Here is a 24,148-nt window from a genome sequence, read left to right as displayed (position 1 = left end):
TAGGTACCCAGGAATCAGTGGATGGATAAACAAGGTCCTACTGTATAGCACAGGGAACTATATTCAATATCCTGTGATAAACCATAATGGAAGAGAATATTTTAAAAGAATATATAGGGACTTCCCTGGTGGCGCAGTGCTTAAGAATCCGCCTGCCAGTGCAGGGGACACGGGTTCGAGCCCTGGTCCTGGAAGATCCCACATGCCGCGGGGCAACTAAGCCCATGCGCCACAACTACTGAGCCTGCGCTCTAGAGCCCGCAAGCCACAACTGTTGAGCCCACGTGCCACAACTGCTGAAGCCCATGTGCCTAGATCTCCTGCTCAGCAACAAGAGAAGCCACCGCAATGAGAAGCACACTCACCGCAACGAAGAGTAGCCCCTGCTTGCTCACCACAACTAGAGAAAGCCCGCACACAGCAACGAAGACCCAACGCAGCCAAAAATAAATAAATAAATAAATAAATTTTTTAAAAGACTATATATAAACACGTATAACTGAATCGCTTTGCTGTACAGAAGAAATTAACACAACACTGTAAATTAGCTATACTTCAATTAAAAAAAAAAAAAGAATCAGTGAAGAGCCAGGCATATGTGAAGGGGTCCTTGCCCCCATGGAGCTTACAGTCTATCAGATAAGGTTAACATTAGTAAAATACCGCTGCAGATGAATAAATGACTGCAATCTACGAGAAATGCTTTGAGAACTTATTCTAGAAATACCCCACCTGGCCTGTGGATTCCAGGGACTTTCCTGCAGAAGCTGAATTTGGGCTGCACTCTGCAGAATCCCTAGGAAGCTCAGAAGCCCGCAGAGAAAAGCCGTCATGTTCCAAGCAGACAACAGCATGTGCAATAGAGAGCGCGCGGTGGCGGGGCGGCGCTGAGGAGGGCGGGGGCTGAGCTGGCCCAGCCTGTGGGCCAAGGCAGGGCTTGGGGCTTTATCCTCAGCGGCAACATTGCGGGGAGTAAGTAGGAGAGTAACTGAATCCGATTTGCATTTTCTTTTTTTTTTTTTTTATAAAGTGAATGGTTTATTTATTTATTTATTTACTTATTTTTGGCTGCGTTGGGTCTCTGTTGCTGCACGTGGGCTTTTCTCTAGTTGCAGTGAGTGGGGGCTACTCTTCCTTGTGGTGCGCAGGCTTCAGTAGTTGTGACCCACGGCTCTAGAGCGCAGGCTCAGTAGCTGTGACGCAGGGGCCCTGTTGCTCCGCGGCATGTGGGATCTTCCCAGACTAGGGCTCGAACCCGTGTCCCCTGCATTGGCAGGCGGACTCTCAACCACTGCACCACCAGAAGGCCCTGCATTTTCTTTTGATTTGCATTTTTAAAAGTGCACCTTGCAGACATAGAAAACAAACTTATGGTTACTAAAGGGAATATGGGGGAGGGGCCAGGGATAAATTAGGAGCTGAGGATTAACAAATACACACTGCTCTATATAAAACAGATAAACAACAGGTTCCACTGTATAGCACAGGGAACTGGATTTAATATCTTGTAATAACCTAGAATGGAAAAGAATCTGGAAAAGGACAGAGAGAGAGGAATCACTTTGCTGTATACCAGAAATTAACACAACATTGTAAGTCAATTACACTGCAATTTAAAAAAAAAAAAAGCTCCCTGGCAAAGGGCCCAAGGGACTCTTCTATGACACAGGAAATGTTCTATATTACAGTGTGAATGTAAGTAGAAATCCATCGAGTACTTTCTGCATTCTATTATATTTAGTATTATACCTGAGCAAAAAACTAACAAAGGGGGCTGTGACTGGCCAAGCCTGGCTCCCTCCCCCCTTGTGGCCCCAGAGAAGAGGTGCTGTGAGGGTCGCACCTACCAAAACCACAGGGTTGGAGCTGGAAAAACAGCTCCTGAAAGAAGAGAGATTTTAATACGTGCCTCACAGGACCCTTGGAAGGTTGAAATGTGCTGAAGCACAGATCTACCACCAAATAGGTATTAAAGAAATGTTAACGTTCATCCTTCCTCGGTGTCTCCTCTAAATGAGAATTGGAGGTCCAGCTCCTTTACATCATTAAATACTGAAAGGTAGAGGAGATGGTGTCTCCTAAAGGCTGAGTGTCCTTGATCACATAGTAGATGCACAATAACCAAGAAAGGAAGGAGGAGGGGGAGAGGGAAAGGGAATTCTCCCTGGAGCTTTCCTGCCTTTCCCTAAGCAAGCAGCAGGTCAGGTCGGGGGGTGTGGAAACTCCATGAGAACATTGGTGGGGCCTTTGGCTGCCTGCCCATCCCCTCCCCAACCGTGTGCCCACCGCCCGGGGGCAGGGCCCAGTAAGACAGGTGGCTGGCTTCCAGGAGGATCGGGTGGGCCACAGTTGAAAATACTGACTTGGGGCCTCAGTGGGCAAGAGATCTCTCTCACTGGGTACTGTGCCTGCTCTGGGCTCTAACACCACCCTCTGGGCTCTGGGGACCTGGTAAGATGGCCAGTCACACATGAGCAGAGAGCAGAAGGTTGGTGGTTTTATGAAATTTTTCTTTCAGTTATATATAAACATTTGCAGGTTGTGATAAAAATGAATTTTGTACTGAGAGCTGCTGCCACAATACGTTAGAGTAACTGCTCTAGATAATGATACTGTAAAGTTTTATCATGGAAGAGTGAAGTCCTTTATTGTGACAGAGTCCAGAACCCTGGCCCTGGTCCCAGGACTGGGTGGAGGGGATGGAGGGGGTAGAATGCCTGGGCTCGGTCTGGAAGCAGCTCCGTTGAGGTGGGCAGCTAGGGGAGGTAGTGAGATGGGCCCTTGGGTGGGAGCCCAGGGCCTGGGAAACCTAGAGCCCAGGGAAAGGAGCCCTGGGAGACCTCACAGCAGGACCAGAACCTGTCCCAACGAGTGGACCCTCTGCATAGGCTTGTTCATTCTCCTTTACTGTTTGGGAAAGTCTGAAAATGCCCCCATCTCAGCCATTCTAAGTAAGGGCATGTTCCACACTTAGTCCAGCACTAGGGGGTCAGCGTGTCTGCCGGGTAGTCCACGGGTGGTGGCAGTGGAGCCACTGCTCCACCCAGCCCCGCTCCTGCCCCAACGAGACAAGCAAAAACCCTTTACACACTTTACAGGACCCATCCACACCCAAATACACACAGCACGCCCTCCACCTGCAAACACAGAAGGCACACACCCTTTACACACTCAGCTGTATATGGTACAAACACTGCATGTAAATGGGTGGAAAGGGGTGGTGAGGTGCCATGGGGGTGGGTGTGACTGTGAGTGAAGCACGGAAGGGGCCATCTGTCAATGCCAAATCCTATACTATCTTGGCTTTTAGAAATTGTGGGTGTGACACACCCAGCTGCTGAAAATGGACTCTGGGCCTCTGAAGGGACGGGAAAACCAGGATTCCTTGTCCCCAGCTGCTGAGGAATGAAGATGTACAAAAACACCTCCGGCCACTGAGGAAATGCCATGTGCCTGGCTGAGGAGGACAGGCTTGAGAACCGGACGGTCCTGGGTTCGAATCCCAGTCAGCCACTTTTTAATTAGGCCAATTACTTGGTCTCTCCGGCCCTGGTCCTGAGGCCGACCTCCTGTGAGTTCTACAGGAAAGGAAATCTGATATTCCAATCTAAAACCTGCTCTGCGCCCCAACAGGGTTTGTTGCACAGATCAAATGAAATGGGGTATTTGAAATCAAGGCATCAGTGAGGTTTTTCAGCAAAGTCTCTCTGGGAACAGCCTGGAGCAGGCCAGGCTTTCCTCCACGTGTCCCCCAACCCCAGCCTTCTGATCCCAGAGGGAGACCTCCTGACCACCTGTCTCCCACCCCATTGACAGACAAGGGCTGCACACAGCAAAATGTGTTGGCAGAGCCAGCTGAAGCTTTATTCTGAAAAAGACACTTGGATTGGCTTTTTGGGGGGCGTGGGCAAGAGAGGGAGCCCCGGGCAGTTGACTCCCCCAGGGGTGGGCTAAGGAGGGGACTGAGCCTCAGGTCTTTGGTTCCAACACTCCCCCGCCCAACTCCTTCTTGCAGGAGCAAGTGAGCGGGGAGGCTGGGAGAGATCGCAGGAGACTTTCACTTGGTCAGGACATCAGAGGACTCAGACACCAGCTTCCCATCACGGGTCTCAATCTTCTTCACAACCACAGCCTTGGAACTGGTGCGGCTGAAGGAGCCAGAGCCCCCTCCAGAGCCCAAGCTGGACTGGTAGGAGCTCAGGCCATAGTTGAAGCCAGGGTTCCCATAGGCTGAGGTCAGCCCACCTGGCCAGGAAGAGAGGCAGCCACGTGAGCACAGGAGCCCATGCGCACATCAGGGGCCACGCCGCCTTCTCCCTGCTACTCCAGACCGGACGTGGTCCCCAGGGATAGGGAACCGCCCTGGTTCACTCCTCCAAGATGGTTGGGAAAAACCAGGAGCAGGGCGGGAAAGAGCTTTGCTATTAGCTACGTGACCTTGGACAAGACATTTAACTGGGCCCCAGGTTCCTCAGCTATACCGGAGGGAACTGTATAGGAGCTGCCTCCTGCCCTGCCCCCCCAGGACCAGGACACTCACCTGAGTACCCGCTGGTGGTCTTGGTGTGGATGCTCATGTTCTGCATCCCAGACTCCAGCCTGTACCCAGAGGACACATGGGATGTCAGGACCAACCCCTGGCCTTATCCCAGGACAACAAGACTCAAGTCCCACCCCTCCCCACCCCAGATCCCAGGGATGGGGCGCCAGGGCCGGTCAGAGAATGCCCACACCCACCGGCTCTCCTCGCCCTCCAGCAGCTTGCGGTAGGTGGCGATCTCCACGTCCAGGGCCAGCTTGACGTTCATCAGCTCCTGGTATTCGCGCAGCTGCCGCGCCATGTCCTGCTTGGCGGTTCTCAGAGCAGCCTCCAGCTCGGCCAGCTTGGCCTGAGCATCCTTCACGGCCAGCTCCCCACGCTGCTCGGCATCAGCAATGGCGGCCTCCAGGGAAGCCCTCTGGGTGGGGAGGGGACAGGTAAGCAGTTAGAGCAGAGTCTGCTTGCCTCCTCCCCTCCTCCCCCTGCACCCGCCCCCCCTTTCCCCTCCTTTAGGGACCCCCTCTCCCTGACCTGGACTAACCAACTCTACCTGGCTCAATCCAAGAAAATGCTACAGGTGGGTGAGATTCAGGAAGCGGAGTGGGGAAATACAAGCAGCTTCCAGGCACTTCCCCGTGCAAACTTACCACCTGGGACACTGTGCGGTGTTATCCCCACCGCCAGCTGGACTAGATCTCTGCTTTCTAAACTTCCTTAAAGCATCAGAGCCCAATCTTACCCTGATATATAAGACAGATGTAATAAAGCAGGCTTGGGGGACCCATCCTGGACGGCCCCTCACACAGGGGCCTCCTCAGCACCCCTCAGCCTTCCAGGAGCAGTCTGGACTCTAGCTGCCCCTCCAACTCCTGACTCTGGTCTAGGATTCCTTCCCCAACCCCCAGACCCCTCACTCCTCCTGCATTATCTCCTCTCAGCCGGAGGTGTCCCAATACCCTCTCCCACGCCCAGCCCAGCCCATACCTGGCCTTTGAGGCCCTCGATCTCAGCCTGGAGTCGGCTGATGTTCCGGTTCATCTCGGAAATCTCAGTCTTCGTGCGACGGAGGTCATCCCCGTGCTTCCCAGCCAAGGTCTGCAGCTCCTCATACTGCAGATGTGAGACAAGGAGTGAGGTTGAGAGGGGACCCCCCGGTCCCTCCAAGGGAGAATGCCCTTTCAGCCAAGTCACCAGAACCCAGGTCATCTCTCCCCTACCCCCCTCTACACCTCTGGGCACAGGGACGTCCCTGTCCCCCAGCACTACTCGGCAGCCCAGCTCGCAGCAGGCAGAGTCAAGTTTGAAATCCTGCTCCCTCCTCAAGGACTAGGGCACAGAACTAGCCAGAAGGGGACACCAGCCTATAGTGACGCGGCTCGTCACCTTGATCTGGTACATGGTCTCAGCCTCAGCCCGGCTGCGGTTGGCGATCTCCTCATACTGGGCCTTGACCTCGGCGATGATGCCATCCAGGTCCAGAGAGCGGCTGTTGTCCATGGACAGGACCACGGAGGTGTCAGAAATCTGCGACTGCATCTCACGGATCTCCTGTGGTGGGGAGGGGAGGTGGTGAGGCCCTGGGCCCGCACACAAGGAGTTCCCTTCTGCAGAAGGGACTTCCATAAAGGACAAGACAGTGGGAGTTAGGGCTGGAGAGAAGGCAAAGTTCCTAAAGAAGGAAGATGGGTCAAAGACCTGGAACTTGGAGGGAAGTAAAGATGAAATGAGGCCAGGATAAAAGGAAATCTGGCTTTGGGTGAGAAACCAGAGGGGCAGAGCCCTTCTGCGCTCTCAGCTACCAGTATGGCGCCCACAGAGGGCTCTCACTCGGCCCAAAGAATCTAACTAAGGCCCTGGGGTCAGAGCAGGCCTGAGCTGCAGCTGGGTCACCACTCTGTGTATGATGACCTTGGACAGGCTATTTCAGTTCTCTGAGCCCATTTTCTCATCTGTGGAGTGGGATAATTAACCCTCCCTCATGCAGGGGGACAGAACATCTAGAACATCCATGCCGGGCTACTACTGGCAGCTGTAATTATTCAGCGGTGGGCCCTTGTCTGTTGGTGCGCTGGGGGCTGGGAGGGGCCTCTGATGGGGCTGGGGCACCTCAGTCTCCAGCGCCCAAGAACGTACCTCTTCATACAGCTGCCTGTAGAAGTTGATCTCGTCAGTCAGCCCTTCCAGGCGGGACTCCAGCTCTACCTTGTTCATGTAAGCTTCATCCACATCCTGCGGGGCAGCGGGAGGGGAGCCTGAGCTGAGTGCCCACTCCTGACGCCAAGCCAGGGGCACCCAACGGCCTGGACTTGGAACTTTCTAACTAATCGTCTTCCCCACCTCACTGTGTGTGGCCTGACCCAGTCCAGTCTCTGCCCCATCACACCTGCATCCCCAGCCCCAGCACTTTTACCTCTGCTTCCTACACACACCCTTCCCTCTCCCCCACTCCCCTCCCCCTCCCCTCCTCTGTCCTCCTCCTCCTCCAGGAAGCCTTCTATAGCCAGACCTCAAATTCTACTGCTCTGTCTTCTTAACCATGTCCCAACATTGATGTCCAGAGTTCTGTCCAAATGCACCTAACTACCTCTCTGTCCTTCCATGCTAGATACCTAGGAAGCACCCAAATGTCGCCCCATTACTTAGAAACATTTAAGAACAGAAAGCCTCTAGCCTGAGTCTCTAAGCGCCAGCCTCCAGTGTCTGGTGGGGGAATGGGTACTCCCTCACCTTCTTGATGATGACAAATTCATTCTCCATGTCTGTGCGCTTTTGGATCTCTTCCTCATACCTAGTGAGAAAGAGATATAATCAGAGGATGGAGGCAAAGGTGAGGTTGCTGTGGGTCTTTCCAGGGGGACAAGGATAGCTAGAAAATTCAGTTAGTGGAAATGCAAGAAGATATGAGGTGGCTGGTCTGGTCCTTCTGCCCCAACCAGCTACTGTTTCCCCACCCTTACTCCATGCTATCATCAGCCAGTGGGGGGCCTGGAGCAGGAAATCTCTCTCCAGATCCACGAATACACATTGGATTAGGCATATGAGGAGGATTAGCAACAGGCACTGACATGAAACCTCAGACAGAACTTTCTGGAATGTGCTGGAAATCAGGGGTAAGGAAGAAATAGAGTCTAGGGCTATTAGTATACAAGAGAGCCTGTTGGCTACCTCTGTCTCCCATTTTAGGTTTACTGTGTAAACATTAGCAGATAATTTGTTGTCCAAATTGGGACAGCTCTGAGATTGAAGGGGGGTGGGAGGTGCTATTAACAATGGGCATAAACCTAGACTGTCCTGAGAAAACCTTGTCCTGGGGTCACTCTAATTATATAAGACTGGTCCCAAGGGGCCGGGCAGGGTGGGATGACAGAGGCTCACTTGGTCTTGAAGTCCTCCACCAGCCCCTGCATGTTGCCAAGCTCCACTTCCAGCTTCAGCTTCTCCTGGGCCAGGGTTTCCAGCTGCCGCCGGAGGTTGTTGATGTAACTCTCAAACATGTTGTCTATGTTGCTCCGGGCTGTCTTCTGCTGCTGCAGGAGGTTCCATTTGGTCTCCAAAATCTTGTTCTGCTGCTCCAGGTGCCGTACCTGCATGATGAGGCAGAAAGGTCCACATCGCACATCAGGCCAGGGCTCAAAGTCTGGCATGAAGCAAGCACTGTCTTTTCCCCTCATCCAACTCCCCAAGCAGAGGGGTCTCCGGAACCCCATTAGTGCTGAGTTGGGGGGAAAGAAGGGGATACATGGTTGTAAGAGGATAGCTAGCAGTTATGTTGAAGCTATATTTGCAAAACAAATGGTTCTTATTGACTTCGATTGTAATATTGCAGTCAATAGAAGTAGCCAAGTTTTAATTAACACTTTATATATGATTGAAAAAAGTGTAGATTGTTCACAGCAAATAATATTATCATCATGATTATTATTTGGAGTGGCTTTGAGGGACTCATTGACTATAAGGAAACTTTAGCCCGACAGCCTGGAGAGCATTCGCCAGAAGACCTAGGTTTTAGCCAAACACTGCTACCTGATCTTGAATTGCTTCCCCTCTCTGAGCCTGGGTCTCCTCAGCCCTGCAATGGCTTAGAAGAACTCAGGCGAGCCCTATCCAGAGCCCCACCCCTGTGCAGAGGTCACTTTTAGCCAGGGAAGAGGCAAGGAACAAGGTAAATCTGTCTGCAAACTGAAGACCCTCCTCCCCACAGCCCTTCCTTTGAGTTCAACATCCAACCCCACCCTACCCTACCCTACCCCAATCCACAACCCTGTCCTCCTGTCCCAAATACAAAGGTCCTAGGTTCCTTGGGGCTCAAGGAATCCAGATTTTAGGATGAAATTAAGGCATGTTGGAAGGGAAATTTTTAAAAAGAAAGAATAATAAACTGGTTCCAAGAAGAAGAAGGACTTTTTTTTTTTTTTAAATCAACCCAAAGTTGGACTTCTTTTAAATCGGGAGGACTTAGAAGGTTATCTTAAGGGTCTGGTCCAGATCCAACAAATCCCTCTCTGTAAATTTCTGACCCCAAATTATAAAAACTAAGTGATAATAACATTTAGCCTTATTAGACTGTTTAATGTAGGCCAAACACTGCTAAGCTCTTACATACATTATATGCTTGAATAGGCAAAACCTCTTTGACTTAGGGATTAGCGTGCCCATTTTGTAGATGAGGAAATCAGATTTAGCAAAAGGTGGTCCATTAAAGGAAAGGGCAGAGCACTGGGAACCTTCGGCCTGTGCTTAGCTACTCACTGGGAGGACCCCAGAGCTAGCAAAACGCAGTCAAGAAGTAAAGTGAAGGTTGCTTAAAGCCAAAGAACCAGCAAGCACTTCCCAAAATCTGGGGAGCGCCGGTTTCCCGGGGGACTCCAATTCCTAAAGGCGCTAATCTGCCCCAGGATTTCCCTCCTTCCGCTCCCAAAATGCCTCCCAGGAGCCAGTCAGCAGGGAGGGGCTGAGCCTCCAGCGCGCTGGGGGCCCGGGGCCCCTGAGGAGGCAAACCCCCGAGGCTGCAAAACCCGGCCTGGCGCCTTCCCTGGGAAAGCAGTGACAGTTCGTTGGGGCGGAGCCGGGGTCGTAGGGAAGAGTGAGAGGGGACTAGGGCCGAAAGGGGAGAGGGGCGTTAGCGGACAGACGCCTTATCTAAAGCCGTAAATCGTGGGGTTTAACAGGACGTGAAACGCAGGTGGGGTGTCGCACGCCCGCAGACTTTGAATCCTGGATGGGCTTTTCTGAAGCCAGGCCCTGGCGTCCACCCCACCCCGATGGACGCCCCCAGGCAGAGGAGCGGGTCCCAAGTACCGCGGGCCTCGGCCCCGCCCGGCGCCGCCCACATGGCCGGCTCCCGGGGCCCTGGCCAAGTTATGACTGATCTTGATGCCCCCAACACTTGGGCCCCGGTACGCCGAAGGCCTGGATCAATATTTGCCTGTCTGAATCGAGACAGCCGCTTCCTTCTTCCAGAATCCTATCAATCTCCTATTTAAAAAAAAAAAAAAAAATTTAAAGCACAGGAGCACTGTTGAGAAGCCCTTGGGGCCATGCTAGGGAGAAGGGACTGCCCTCCCACACGCCTGCTGAACAGCTGGGACTCTTCCAGAGCCGAAAGCTTTACAGACGATCAGACCTCGAGTTGGGGTGAGATGGGCGAGTGAGGGAGGGAGCCCCAAGATTTAGAGTCAGAAGCCGCCCGGACCCCCTCTCTATCCCTTTCCCAGCCCAAACCAAAGTGCATGGGGCCGGGGGAGGGCGCCGAGACATCCGTCGGAAGCGGGAGTGGTGCCAGAGTGGGTGGGGCCCAGCAGGACGCCAGGGAGGGGCTGGAGATGTGCCCACCGAGGGTGGGGTGACAAGAGAAAGGGCTGGGATCCTGGTCCGGCCCCAGGCACCGCGGGCCACGCAGGGGGAGCCCTCACCTTGTCGATGAAGGAGGCGAACTTGTTGTTCAGGGTCTTGATCTGCTCCTTCTCCTGGGTGCGCACGGCCTGGATGTCGGGGTCCACCTCCAGCTTGAGGGGGCTCAGCAGGCTCTGGTTCACCGTGACAGCTGTGATGCCCCCCAGACCCGGGGCCCCACTGTAACCTGAAGCCAGACTCATGCTGCTGCCCAGGCCGCCCCGGAAGCTGCTGCTGCTGCTGCCCACCCGGGAGAAGGCCGAGGAGCTGATGCGGGCGCCTGGCCCACTGGTGTACGAGCGGCTGCTGAAGGACTGGCGGCCGGAGGTGGACACCTTGTAGGACTTCTGGGTCACCCTGATGGACATGGTGGAGGCTGGAGAGGAGGCGAGGAGGCCGGAGCACACAGAGACTCGAGGAGTTGCGAAGCTGCTCCTAGGTGGGGTGCAGCTCCCCGGATGGCCTTTTATAAAAAAGAGCCCAGCCCAGGAGGAGGGGATCGGCCTTGTAGCTGAGTGGCTAGGCCCTGAGGGGGCAGGGCCTAACCTGACACCTGCCACCTACAGGCCGGACTCAGGTGGGGGCAGCAGAGAGCTGCTCCCGCCCCGGAGCCCACCCCTGCACCACCGCAGAGCCCAGGAAAGGGTAACTCAGTGAATGTGAGAAGTGCAAGGGCTGCCAGCCTCTACCTGTTTCCTAACAGAGCCTTGCGGGGTGGCCCAGCCACTGCAACCCTGAATCCTAGGTCTTATCTCCTTCCCTCCTGTGGGAAACAAATGCACAGACTGAGGAGCAGAGCAGGAAAGGGATCTGTGGCATTTGGGTCTCCTCTGAGCAGCTGACGCCCCAGAGGCACCACCCCGTGTCCTTCGTGTTCTCTCCACTTCGAGTGATTATGAAGGTCTGCCCAGGTTGGAGGACAGGGCTGGGTTCCGAATCCTTGAACCCAGTCTCTGAGAGACTTGCCTAGTCTCTCCTCAGTTACTGCTGTGCCCTCAGCCCTTGGTGCAATGCCAAGAGGGGCTGGGTAAACATTTGTGAAATGAATGAATGAACACACACACACACACACACACACACACACACACACAGGCTGTCTTCCCTCTGGGGCTGTACGTGCAAGTTAACATGAGGTCCAACACAGCACTTTTCCTGGACACAACCCCGTGTCTTTCTCTCTTCCCAAGATCACAGGATTGAGCTTCCCTGGTGGCACGGTGGTTGAGAGTCCGCCTGCCGATGCAGGGGACGCGGGTTCGTGCCCCGGTCCGGGAGGATTCCACATGCCACGGAGCGGCTGGGCCCGTGAGCCATGGCCGCTGAGCCTGCGCCTCCGGAGCCTGTGCTCCGCGACGGGAGAGGCCACAGCAGTGAGAGGCCCGCGTACCGCAAAAAAATAAATAAAAAGATCACAGGATTCCCTGGGCCGCGCTGAAAGGCACAGAGAAGGGTGAACAAGAGCCAATGGGCAGGCTGGGAGAGCTCAGGAGAGCAGGCAGCTACTTCGGCGGGGACTTCATCTCATTGCTCTCCTTGCTGCTTGGGGGAGTCTTTCCCATAGCTCCCAGTGGGTGAATCACAGGAAAGGAGGCAGGACTGTGGAGTGGGGGGCATCGATGGTGAGTCAACCTGCAGCCACCTGGGCCCTCCTCTTTCTCTTCCCAGGCCCCCAGATGGCCAGAGGAGAAGGGGAAGAGTCCCTGCACCTGTCTCCACAAACCCATTATGAGAATGAGTCAGGAGAGTGGGTTGGGGCACAGCATGCACCTGCAGTTGGCTGGAGAATGGGGAGCTGAGTAAGGCACCCCAGGCCTGGGTGGGGCAGGCTGTGGGTGGAAAACAGGAGGTTTGGGTCCCCGAGGCAGAGATTCCAGCTTCGATTCTCTAATGTCTGGGGCTAGATTCTCTGAAAGATCCTGCAGGGCATGAAGTGGGGACTGGATGGCTGTTAACTAGAGACCAACAGATCCCCTGGGGGTAGAGGGACAGGTGGCCCACAGCCCCCAACCCCCAACCCAGGGGAGAGGGTGACTGCTACCCTGACCACCTATCTCGAGCGGGCAGATGTGCAGATGCCTCCCTATCCTCCAGTAAAGACACCCAGGGTTCCAGAGGACAGGCATAGAGACCCCTACAGAGGGACAGCGAGACAAGAAGCCCCCTCCTTGGAAGAGAGACAAATCCAAAAAGACAGACACACTGATAAGCTCCCCTCAGATCACACACACCAGATCTCACACACACACACACACACACACACGTACACACAAAAGGACACACTTTGAAGTCCCCTCCGGAAAGACAAAGACAAAGACTCTTAGAGGGGACGCAGAGACCACATCCCTTTCTCCCCGCCCCTTTTCCCCTCCCCACCCTCCCCAGCCCTGGCCTCCTGCCACACGGAACCAGGCAGTACGTGTTTGTACCAGGCCCTCTCTCAGCCCCTTTAAACAATGCTTAATTTTCCAAGGAATGATTTGAATGCAAGCTACCCCTTCCCCAACAAACTCCCACACCGTGCAGGAAAGAGAGACTTCACCTTCCTGAGACCAAAGGGAGGGGTATGGGCCCGGTGCCAAATCAGGCACAGAGAAGGCGGAAGGAGAGAGGGAGGGGCTGGTCAGACAGGTATGGCAGCCCCGGGGAGGGAGGACGACCAGCTCCCCACTTCTCCTCCCCAACAGAGTACACCTGGGCAGACTTGGAGGGGAGAGACCTCACCTGAGGTCCTGAGCACAGAACCGCAGCCCAGGACCCTCCCTGAAATCTCTGCCCCTCCACCCAAACTCACCTGGTTCCCTGGTTCCAGGAGGGCCTTTTGTTTAAGGTGAGGACAAAGCCGGCTACAAGGGACCCTGTGGTTTTCAGGCTGTAGGGCGACCCAGATCTCACCCAGGGGGAGTCCCTCTTTGCTGGGGCAGCCCAGAACAGTGCAGGGCCAGAAGTGTTTGCATCTCACTTGTCAGCTCCCTATTGCCCAGAGACCCCAGCCAACCCCTCCCCCATGCCCCAAGCCCAGCCTTGGTGCAAGAGAAGAGACCAAAGCTGTCCTCTCCGGTGGCCTCTGCCTGGGATTCCGGGATGGAGGCAATAGGGGCAGGCTCCAGGACAAGGGCCTAGTGGTGAGGGAGCAGAAAACTGGACTAAGGTGGCCCATGGGGACAACTCCTTGTAAGACTGTCTCTGGCCACTGTGGTCTGCACACTGCTGCCTACCCATTGAAAGGGAAAGTGTTTTTGGTGACTGCCCAACCCAGACGATTCTGCTCCAAACTGCCTTTCCTGGAGATCAGAAGCGGGAAAGAGGAGATGCATGCCCCCTCCACCCTGATGGTGATGGCACAGGATGACACCGAGGAGGCCCTGAATCCCTGAGCAGTTGTGTCAAGGCTGAGGGCTTAGATGGGTGAGCAGGGTAGCTCTTATCACTACATCGCTCACAATCATCGGAAAAGATGGTCTGAACACCTACTTCTCAGTGATCAGGATGGTGACACAAAGACACCACATTCGCAGCAGCGCTATTCACAGCAACCAAAATGGAAACAACACAAATGTCCACCAACTGATGAATGGAGAAACAAAATGCAACGTATCCATATGATGGTATATCATTCTCAGTAAAAAGGAATGAATCACCGATACATGCTACAACACAAGATCACATACTGCATGATTCTATTTATATGAAACGTCCAGAGGAGGCAAATCTGTACAGACAGAAAGCAGATCTGAGGTTGCCAAACCACCTCCAGGCTGGGGAGAATGGAGGTAACTGGTAAAAGTGTGGGGTTTCTTTTTGGAGTGATGAAAATGTTCTAAATTTAATTATTGTGATCGTTGTACAAGCCTGTGAACATAGTAAAAAACACCGAATTGTACACTTTAAGTGGTTGAATTGTACACTTTAAATGTTTGAATTGTACGGTATGTGAATTATAGCTCAATAAAGCTGTTACAAAAAAGAAAATCCACAAAAGCATAAATTAGCCACAAATATAAAGTACAGACTTCGTGGGCCAGCAGACGGGTCAGGGGATAGAAGGGAAGATTTTGTTTAGATGCTGAAGGTAGATTCCCTGCCTCTAGGTTAGTAACCAGGGCAGCATCTCCAAAGCACTGAAATCAGTTTAAAAGATGAGCAATTTAAAATCTTATTGTTGGCATGGAAATAGCTGAGTTTAGCAGCAAGAATAATTCATTTAAGTGGGAAGCCACAGATGGTGGGAACACCCATCAGTAAGCCACATCATGAATATAATAAAGTTGATTTGATTGTTGATTTTTGTGCCATGTGCCTCAAGGCCAAAATTGTTCATAGTCAATGCTCAGTAAATGGTGACTATTTGTCTTTGTGATAAACACGGCTCTGATGATTAAAGCCACAGCCCAAATGGGAATGGACTGCCTAGAGAGGAAGCAGTCTCCTGTTCCTAGGAGTCTCGAGCCCACGGTGTGCTAACCAGCTGTCCACTGGGCTCACTGTAGGAGGATTCCTAAATCAGGTAAGGGTTTGGACTAGAACATCCAAATCCTCTCCACTCTGAGAGCCTTGATCCATATTCTACCATCACAGAGCTTTACGCTTTGATTAGGCATCCACGAATGTTCTCCGAACCGAAATGTTGATTTTGATAGAAGATGTGGTTAGAAATTATTAGAACAAGCATGGGGAGAACCTTCCCCATGAGGTAAACCTTCTTAGGGAGGAAAGGAGACAAGCCTGACAGCCTGGAGATGATGAGGTCTCCCACTCACCTTCCAATCCTTACACCCTCGCTTCCACTGACGCCAAACCAGAAGAGGCCATCCGTTGGATGGGCATCAAGCCTAGCTCGGCTGTTAGAGTCCTTCCCCTTAATTCTGATTCTCTGTCTGGAGCATGCACACCAAAATCACCCAGGCTGCACCTGCATGTTTTATAAAGCTTCCTTGGTGCAGCCAGGGTTGAGCACCTGGCTTTGGCTCTGCTCTCACACCAAGACCTCCAGGAACACACTCTTGTCTTCCCCCTGGAAGAATAGGTTAGAGCCCAAGTCCAGTGCACTGCAGGGTCCCTGCTCAGAAAGGATGATACACCTGCGCCTCAGGGGGTAAAATAGAGAGTGGCCAGTCCCCAGAGCCTGACACTCCACTGGGGTGGCCAGGGACATAGACAGAGATGGAGAGAGGACCCGAATGGGTCCCACTCATGGAGGGGAGGACAGCATGCAAGAGGCCTGAGTGATGGGAAGTGGGAAGCAGGGAGTCACTGAAGAAGGCTCCCCAGGTGGATGGGACCCTAAGGAAGTAATCACACAGCCCAGCCCCGCTACACAGCTCCACTGCAAGAAAGCTTTCCTAAAGGTGTGTCAGGTAACCAGACAGGAGCACAGGAGGGAAAAAGGAACAGCAAGGACCTGGGCCTCAGCTACAGCCCCACACACACACACACCACCACCCCCTCCAGCACTGAGAATTACCCGTGGCCTGGGCTGCTGGGCAATGGAGCTATTGTCCAGAGGTCTTTTGTTCTGAATTTCCTGCCCAGCAACCTGAGGACCAAGGTGGGGAGTCAGGGGCAAGGATCCCAGGCCTTTATTCCGTCCTGTTTTTGTTCACTCATTCATTCACTTGTCCACTCATTTACTTATCAGGCAGTAGCCTAAAAAGTGTGGTGAGATAGTTTTTTGGTTCCCTTCACACCAGTTCAGTACAGGTAGGAGCCTCCTGTTACCAAAGCCAGGTGTGGCCTGAAGGCTTCTGTTGAAAGGTGAATATTAGGAGTCCTTAGTCATTAATTCAGTATATTGGTGGCTGGCTATACATTGGGCACATGCTGGGAAGGCTCTGAGGGAATTGGGTCCCCAATGGTCTTCACTGTGTGCAGGAAGAGACAGACAGACACATAATGCCACTTATTCTAATAGGGTAATAATAATACTGATATGGTACAAAAATGTCTTCAAAGTATTAATTCATTTACACTACATAAGAACCCTATAAAGTAAGTGCTATCATACCATTTTTACCTGATGAGCCACAGAGAGGTTAAGAAACACCCAGACTCACACAGCAGTGTGGCTCTTTCTCCAAGGCCCTAACCACTGTATCACACTTCCTGTATAATGATGAGAAGCAAGAAGAGTGGTGTGGGCGTTTAGCAGCCCAGAGACTGTCCTCAGATCAGCAAACTGGCACTATCAGGGGCAGGCCTTGAGAGATGGGGGCCATACCTTGAAGGGAAAAGGAGCAGAGTGTCAGCGTTGGGTCCAAGGGTCCTCCAAGGAGGCAGGAGGACTGGTGAGGTGGAGAAGCACACTGAAGTGAGCTCCCTTACTGCCACATTGCCTGAAGTTGGTCTTGTCTGGGATGCACTTCTTATTGTCCATTTTTCAGCCCACACCCCCCAGCCTCAGAGAAATCTAGGGGTCTGCTTGAAAAAGGGAGCTCTTTGTGGTCTGAAAAATATCCGCCCAGCACCCCCTTAAAAACCCATAACTAGGGACTTCCCTGTTGGTGCAGTTGTTAAGACTCCTCAATCCCAATGCAGGGGGCCCAGGTACGATCCCTGGTCAGGGAACTAGATCCCACATGTCACAACTAAGAGTTTGCATGCCACAACTAAGGAGCCCACAAGCCACAACTAAGGAGCACGCCTGTCGCAACTAAGACCGGGCACAATCTAATTAATTAATTTAATTAATTAAAATAAATATTTAAAAGAAAACCATAGCTAGTATGGTTGGACAAGAACCTTTGGGGAGGGATAAATTAGGAGTTTGGAATTAACAGATACTACTGTACATAAAATAAACATCAAGGACCTACTGTATAGCACAGGGAACTCTATTCAATACCTTGCAATAACCTATAATGGAAAAGAATCTGAAAAAGAATATACATATATATGTATGTATAACTGAATCACTTTGCTGTACACCTGAGACTAATACAACACTGTAAATCGACCATATTTCAATAAAAAAAAAAAAAAAAAAAAAGAACCTTTGAAAGCCCTGATACCCTGTACTTGCCAGGGTCCCAGGGTAGGGCCCACTCTCACACAGTAGCCCAGGCACCCCTCCCAGCCCTGGGTGAAGAGGAGGGGCCCTTTCTTGCTCTCCTGATATACAGGAGCAGTGACCCTTCCACACTTAGTACAGAAGAGAAAGTTGCACGACATTGGTGGGGTCATGAAAAGTTATGGGCAAGGCGTGGTCCGCTGAGAGTTCTCCGGGTATCTGGATCTCATTCCACCTCACCCCAGGAAACGGCCACTGCTTAGGCCATTCCCAGCCTTCTCCACAGTCATGTCGTGACTCACAGGAAATGATCATTCATATATGGCAAGCTGGGGTAAATGAAAAGTTCTGCTTGGGACTAGTTGTGGTCAGGCCAGAGGCTATGGCCACCCAAGGCCTCCCTCTGACACTCAGAGGGCTGGTGGGCCCAATGTATCGCACAAGTATAGCCCACTCTCGGCACAAATGGTGCGACCAGTCACCCTGGCAGGGAAGCTCTGGTTTGGGGAGACCATTCTGTTCTGGTGAAGTGAAGAGCTGAGGTTGAAACAGGAAGGAATGGGATGCAAACAGCTAAGGCCCAGCCCACCTTGGAGAGAAGCCCGGGTGGCACAGTGGTTAAGAATCCACCTGCCAATGCAGGGGACATGGGTTCGAACCCTGGTCCGGGAAGATCCCACATGCTGTGGAGCAACTAAGCCCGTACGCCACCACTGCTGAGCCTGTGCTCTAGAGCCCGCGAGCCACAACTACTGAGCCCACGTGCCACAACTACTGAGGCCCGTGCCCTAGAGCCTGTGCTCCACAACAAGAGAAGCCACCAAAATGAGAAGCCCGCGCACCGCAATGAAGAGCCCCCCGCCGCTCACCACAGCTAGAGAAAGCCCGCACGCAGCAATGAAGACCCAACGCAGCCCCAAATTAATTAATTAATTAAAGTATCAATAAAATAAAAATAAATGAGCTTGAGCTTGATGGAATTGAGCTTAGAAAAGAAAGATATGGAAATGCAATAAGTTATTGGATGAGAACAGGATTCCTATGGAACAGGAAGGTGGTCACGGGGGCCAAGGAAGGTGTGGGGCAGGAGGGGACACGGTTCAAGTGATGCTTTAAGAAGATTCAGGGGGCTGAGATGTGTAGGTTAGATGGTAGGGGCAAAAACTGTCAGGAGACTAGAAAGGGGGCTATTGCAGCACACAAGTGAGAAGGCTTGTGGGGTGCCAGGAGCCATGCGGAGAGAAGACGGTAAGAAGAAAGAACCTACAGGATACGACAGTTGATTGCATGGCCGAGTCCAACATAGGCATTTCCCGTAGCTCCCTTCGGAACCTTAGCACCTTCTGCTCCAGCCACATTGCTGCACATACTTGTCATGAGCTGCTGGACCTTCCCCTGCCATCACATTCCTCTCAGTGACGTCAGACCATAGCTTCTTGCAGACAGGACAGCATCCTCTAGTGTCTGAGTATAGTTCCCATCTCTTGTGCCAGCCTCTGCCTGGCAGGGCCCTGACCCAGAGTACATGCCACAGAGGGAATGTGTAGACCCTCCCCTGAACACACAGTTTACACCCATCACCTTACCTTTGTTCATCACACACGCATGCACATGCACACCTTCATGCCAGCAACAGCACGACAAGGTCACCGTGAAACCCTCTGTGGTCCTCGGCAGCAGATCCAAGCATGGGAGAGCCCATTTCCTCCCCTCTGATCATGCCATGCTTGGAGAACAGGGTTTGGCTCTTGTCTGACTCTTACAAGGGATCTGGACAAATGGGAGCTGATGCAAGGAGATGTCTGGGATAAGGAGATGAATGGGAACCGCATTCCACAGACCTCTTAAGTAGTTGCATTTGCAGCTGGCACTGAGTATGTTCCCTGGAGAAGAGACATGGACTGCCAGGAAGAAGAAGGGACATTCATCCCCGTGGCCCAAGGGATACGTCCAGCACCAGCAGGAAGAAGCCCCCAGAGAGAGACTTCTGCTCACTGTAAGTAAGGAACTCCCAAAGCTCAAGCTTTGTACAAGTGCAATGCGCATCGTCATCTGGGAAGTTGTGGCAGAGGGTCAATAGATGGGTTGGCGGAGCCCCAGACACACATCCTAAGGCCAACAATGTGCACTGCAAACTTCAGCTCATGCAAGCTTATAAAGACCTCTCCAGGCAGGGATGGGTAAGTGCCCAGGTCCACACAGCTGTGAAGAGGACTGGAATCTGAACGCCGTGGACTCCTCACTGGTGGGACTCACCAAGCCTGTTAATGTATGTTCATCGGCTCTACAGCCAGGTGTGACTGAAGGCCAAAGGATAGTGAATGCAATCAAAAGAATTTTAGAGCCACTTCCCAACGGTGTGAAGCTGGACACTCTACGTAATCTCTCTGAGGTTCCTTTTCCTCAGCTGAAAATGCAACTACCTAAGAGGACTGGTCTGAACATCAGGTAAGGGAACAGTGCCTGACAGTTGTAGGTTGTCAATCAACGTTAGCTTGACTCTCACCACACCACCCCCCTGTGCAGCCTCCCCCATCCCTTCACTGTCTTTGAGATCATCGCCCCATGGAACTTGTGTTCACACCCACTTTGACTCATTTGCCTTGTGAGAATTGAAGTCATTGCAGGATGGGACCATGTCTCTTTTTTTCTTTCTTTTCGCTTGACTCTCACCACACCACCCCCCTGTGCAGCCTCCCCCATCCCTTCACTGTCTTTGAGATCATCGCCCCATGGAACTTGTGTTCACACCCACTTTGACTCATTTGCCTTGTGAGAATTGAAGTCATTGCAGGATGGGACCATGTCTCTTTTTTTCTTTCTTTTCTTTTTTTTTGCGGTACGTGGGCCTCTCACTGCTGCGGCCTCTCCCGTTGCGGAGCACAGGCTCTGGACGCGCAGGCCCAGCGGCCATGGCTCACGGGCCCAGCTGCTCCGCGGCATGTGGGATCTTCCCGGACCGGGGCGTGAACCCGTGTCCCCTGCATCGGCCGGCGGACTCTCAACCACTGCGCCACCAGGGAAGCCCGGGACCATGTCTCATGCATCTCTGTGTCCTCTGCAGTGTCCACTCAGCCCACAGGAGGTGCTCAAGTGGGAGAGAGCGCTGGTTCGGAAGGCCTGACCCAGAGTACATGCCACAGAGGGAATGTGTAGACCCTCCCCTGAACACACAGTTTACACCCATCACCTTACCTTTGTTCATCACACACGCATGCACATGCACACCTTCATGCCAGCAACAGCACGACAAGGTCACCGTGAAACCCTCTGTGGTCCTCGGCAGCAGATCCAAGCATGGGAGAGCCCATTTCCTCCCCTCTGATCATGCCATGCTTGGAGAACAGGGTTTGGCTCTTGTCTGACTCTTACAAGGGATCTGGACAAATGGGAGCTGATGCAAGGAGATGTCTGGGATAAGGAGATGAATGGGAACCGCATTCCACAGACCTCTTAAGTAGTTGCATTTGCAGCTGGCACTGAGTATGTTCCCTGGAGAAGAGACATGGACTGCCAGGAAGAAGAAGGGACATTCATCCCCGTGGCCCAAGGGATACGTCCAGCACCAGCAGGAAGAAGCCCCCAGAGAGAGACTTCTGCTCACTGTAAGTAAGGAACTCCCAAAGCTCAAGCTTTGTACAAGTGCAATGCGCATCGTCATCTGGGAAGTTGTGGCAGAGGGTCAATAGATGGGTTGGCGGAGCCCCAGACACACATCCTAAGGCCAACAATGTGCACTGCAAACTTCAGCTCATGCAAGCTTATAAAGACCTCTCCAGGCAGGGATGGGTAAGTGCCCAGGTCCACACAGCTGTGAAGAGGACTGGAATCTGAACGCCGTGGACTCCTCACTGGTGGGACTCACCAAGCCTGTTAATGTATGTTCATCGGCTCTACAGCCAGGTGTGACTGAAGGCCAAAGGATAGTGAATGCAATCAAAAGAATTTTAGAGCCACTTCCCAACGGTGTGAAGCTGGACACTCTACGTAATCTCTCTGAGGTTCCTTTTCCTCAGCTGAAAATGCAACTACCTAAGAGGACTGGTCTGAACATCAGGTAAGGGAACAGTGCCTGACAGTTGTAGGTTGTCAATCAACGTTAGCTTGACTCTCACCACACCACCCCCCTGTGCAGCCTCCCCCATCCCTTCACTGTCTTTGAGATCATCGCCCCATGGAACTTGTGTTCACACCCACTTTGACTCATTTGCCTTGTGAGAATTGAAGTCATTGCAGGATGGGACCATGTCTCTTTTTTTCTTTCTTTTCTTTTTTTTTGCGGTACGTGGGCCTCTCACTGCTGCGGCCTCTCCCGTTGCGGAGCACAGGCTCTGGACGCGCAGGCCCAGCGGCCATGGCTCACGGGCCCAGCTGCTCCGCGGCATGTGGGATCTTCCCGGACCGGGGCGTGAACCCGTGTCCCCTGCATCGGCCGGCGGACTCTCAACCACTGCGCCACCAGGGAAGCCCGGGACCATGTCTCATGCATCTCTGTGTCCTCTGCAGTGTCCACTCAGCCCACAGGAGGTGCTCAAGTGGGAGAGAGCGCTGGTTCGGAAGGACTGAGGCTAACTAGAGAGAGGTGGCAATTGGGACGATAAGAAGGAGTCTCTGGGGCTTCTCTGGTGGCGCAGTGGTTGAGAGTCCGCCTGCTGATGCAGGGGACACGGGTTCGTGCCCCTGTCTGGGAGGATCCCGCATGCCGTGGAGTGGGTGAGCCCGTGAGCCATGGCCACTGAGCCTGCGTGTCCGGAGCCTGTGCTCCGCAACGGGAGAGGCCACAACAGTGAGAGGCCCACGTACCGCAAAAAAAAAAAAAAAAAAAAGAAGGAGTCTCTGGGATAGTAATAAAGGGATAACATGCAAAACTCTGCCACTATGCAAAACAGAAGTTTGCAAATCCAATTCCAAGGGAGCCAGCCATGTAAACTGAGCTCTGCCTATTGACACGCCCTCTGCTTCCCCATCTCCCAACCCAGGGTTCCTTTCCCTGCCGAACATGATGGTGGTGGTGGTGGTGGTGATGTAGGGAATGAATGATGGTGATGATGACAGCAGCTTTCATTTGCTGGGTTCCCACTAAAAGTCAAAGTGTCAGATCTCTTACATATTTATAATCATAAAATAACCCAGGAGGAAGGTAACATTATCCCATTTTACAGATAAGGAAACTAAAAGTCCTTCAAGACTTGACCTCAAGTCTGGGGTAAGGCCAAAAGCCTGGGCAGGCTGTTTCCAGTGATGCTTTCATATAGAGTCATTGTGGATAACCCAGAAGAAATGTCCCCAAAACATTTTTCTCATTTTATTTAGCAATCCAAAAAATAAATATTACATGCATTCATTGAACATTCAATGACCTCTCCTACTCAGTGATCCAGACAGACCTAGGGGACACCTCCTGACCTAAAGGAAAGCTCCATGAGAACGACGACCTTAACTGCCTTGCTAACTACCGTATCTACAGCATTAGAAAGTGCTTAGAAGGCACCGCACCAACATATGATGAATTCACTAAGGATTGACTCAGCCTCTGCCATCGTGTGTGTGTGTGTGTGTGTGTGTGTGTGTGTGTGTGTGTGTGTGTGTGTGTGTGTGTGTGTGTCTATTAGAAAGGAAGTAAAAGGGAGAGTGGGAGACCAGCTCAGGTCAAGGAAAGCCCTGCTACCAACCACCCAATAATCAACATTTCTTCCGGGATTCCCTGGTGTCTAAGGGCTAAGACGACCCCAAAGCAGGACACAGTGTCACAATCATAGGTCTAATGACAAAGCTGCTGACCTGGAAGGTGGGACTGGGCTTGGTCTGGGCCAGCTGGAGCCAATTTAGCCTCAGGGAAGTGTTCGGCAAGCTCCCACGGCAACACAACCCACTGTGGCTTCTGCATTCCCAACAGAATTCCAGCCTGAGGCCAGGATTCCCCAAGGTGTCACACAAGTGCCGCCCTCTCCTTCCTTGCCTCCCCAGGTTTCCCAGGTGATCACCTCGGGAAGCTAAGAGAAGCTTGAACGGCAGAAGCAGCCTCCAGAACATGGGAGGCAGAGGAGAGGGCCATTTCCCTACCAGACCAGAGCTCCAGAGCTTCTGGTTCAGAAGTATCCCGCTGCAGAAGTCAAACTCCCCAGGCCTCCTCCTACACCCATGGGGCCATGGGAGCCATGGCCCCCACATGAACCCTCTGCCCCCAACTACGCCTCCCCCCACATGGCCTGACCCTGTTCACTTGGTAGCCAGCTCCTACACAAACTCTTTCTCCACCCGGTTTCTTCACCAGACCCTCCTCCTCTCTCTCTCTGTCGCTCCAGCCTGGCTCCACTCCAAATACCTCCTACAGGAAGCCCTCCCAGACTTTCCCCTCCTGTCTTCTCCCCCAGTCTACCAGCCTGGACTCTCACCTGGTCTCCCAGAGTTGGGCATAGGTCCAAGTACCCCCAATGATTTAGGAGTTTCCTTAAGGCAGTCATGACAGCTTTTAATCCTTACAGAAACTATGAAATAAGCAATATCTCCATTTTAGAGCTGAGGAAACTGAGCATCAAGGTTAAGAATAGCTTGGGCTCCAGCAGTAGAATTGGGCCCTGTCTGCCTCCAAAGCCAGGTCTCACCTCCCTGCGGTACACCTCCCTCTCTCTGTACCCCTTAAGGATAGTACCATAATGCCAGGCACTCCCTGCACCACAGACTTTTTTTCTTTTTTTTTTTTTTTTTTTTTT

At 52.6% G+C, this 24,148-nt stretch overlaps 1 protein-coding gene across 1 annotated transcript in view; it reads right to left on the bottom strand.

Annotated features, from left to right (window-relative positions):
- Positions 1-4,057: 4,057 nt before the first annotated feature.
- Positions 4,058-24,148, bottom strand: part of KRT8 (keratin 8) — a 41,687-nt gene continuing 21,596 nt past the window's right edge. Inside the window, exons 3-11 of the mRNA XM_007448268.1 lie at positions 10,453-10,844; positions 7,916-8,124; positions 7,268-7,328; positions 6,674-6,769; positions 5,924-6,088; positions 5,525-5,650; positions 4,738-4,958; positions 4,541-4,599; positions 4,058-4,245 (exon numbers count right to left, since the gene is read on the bottom strand). Of these exons, the coding sequence (XP_007448330.1) occupies positions 4,058-4,245; positions 4,541-4,599; positions 4,738-4,958; positions 5,525-5,650; positions 5,924-6,088; positions 6,674-6,769; positions 7,268-7,328; positions 7,916-8,124; positions 10,453-10,800 (1,473 nt within the window). The 5' untranslated portion in view covers positions 10,801-10,844. The remainder of the gene's footprint in view (positions 4,246-4,540; positions 4,600-4,737; positions 4,959-5,524; positions 5,651-5,923; positions 6,089-6,673; positions 6,770-7,267; positions 7,329-7,915; positions 8,125-10,452; positions 10,845-24,148) is intronic.

This window comes from Lipotes vexillifer, unplaced genomic scaffold, assembly GCF_000442215.2.
Source record: "Lipotes vexillifer unplaced genomic scaffold, Lipotes_vexillifer_v1.1 scaffold2700, whole genome shotgun sequence".
Taxonomy (NCBI): Eukaryota; Metazoa; Chordata; class Mammalia; order Artiodactyla; family Lipotidae; genus Lipotes; species Lipotes vexillifer.
Note: the sequence above shows the minus strand (reverse complement) of the source record. Positions and strands in the feature narration are given on the sequence as shown.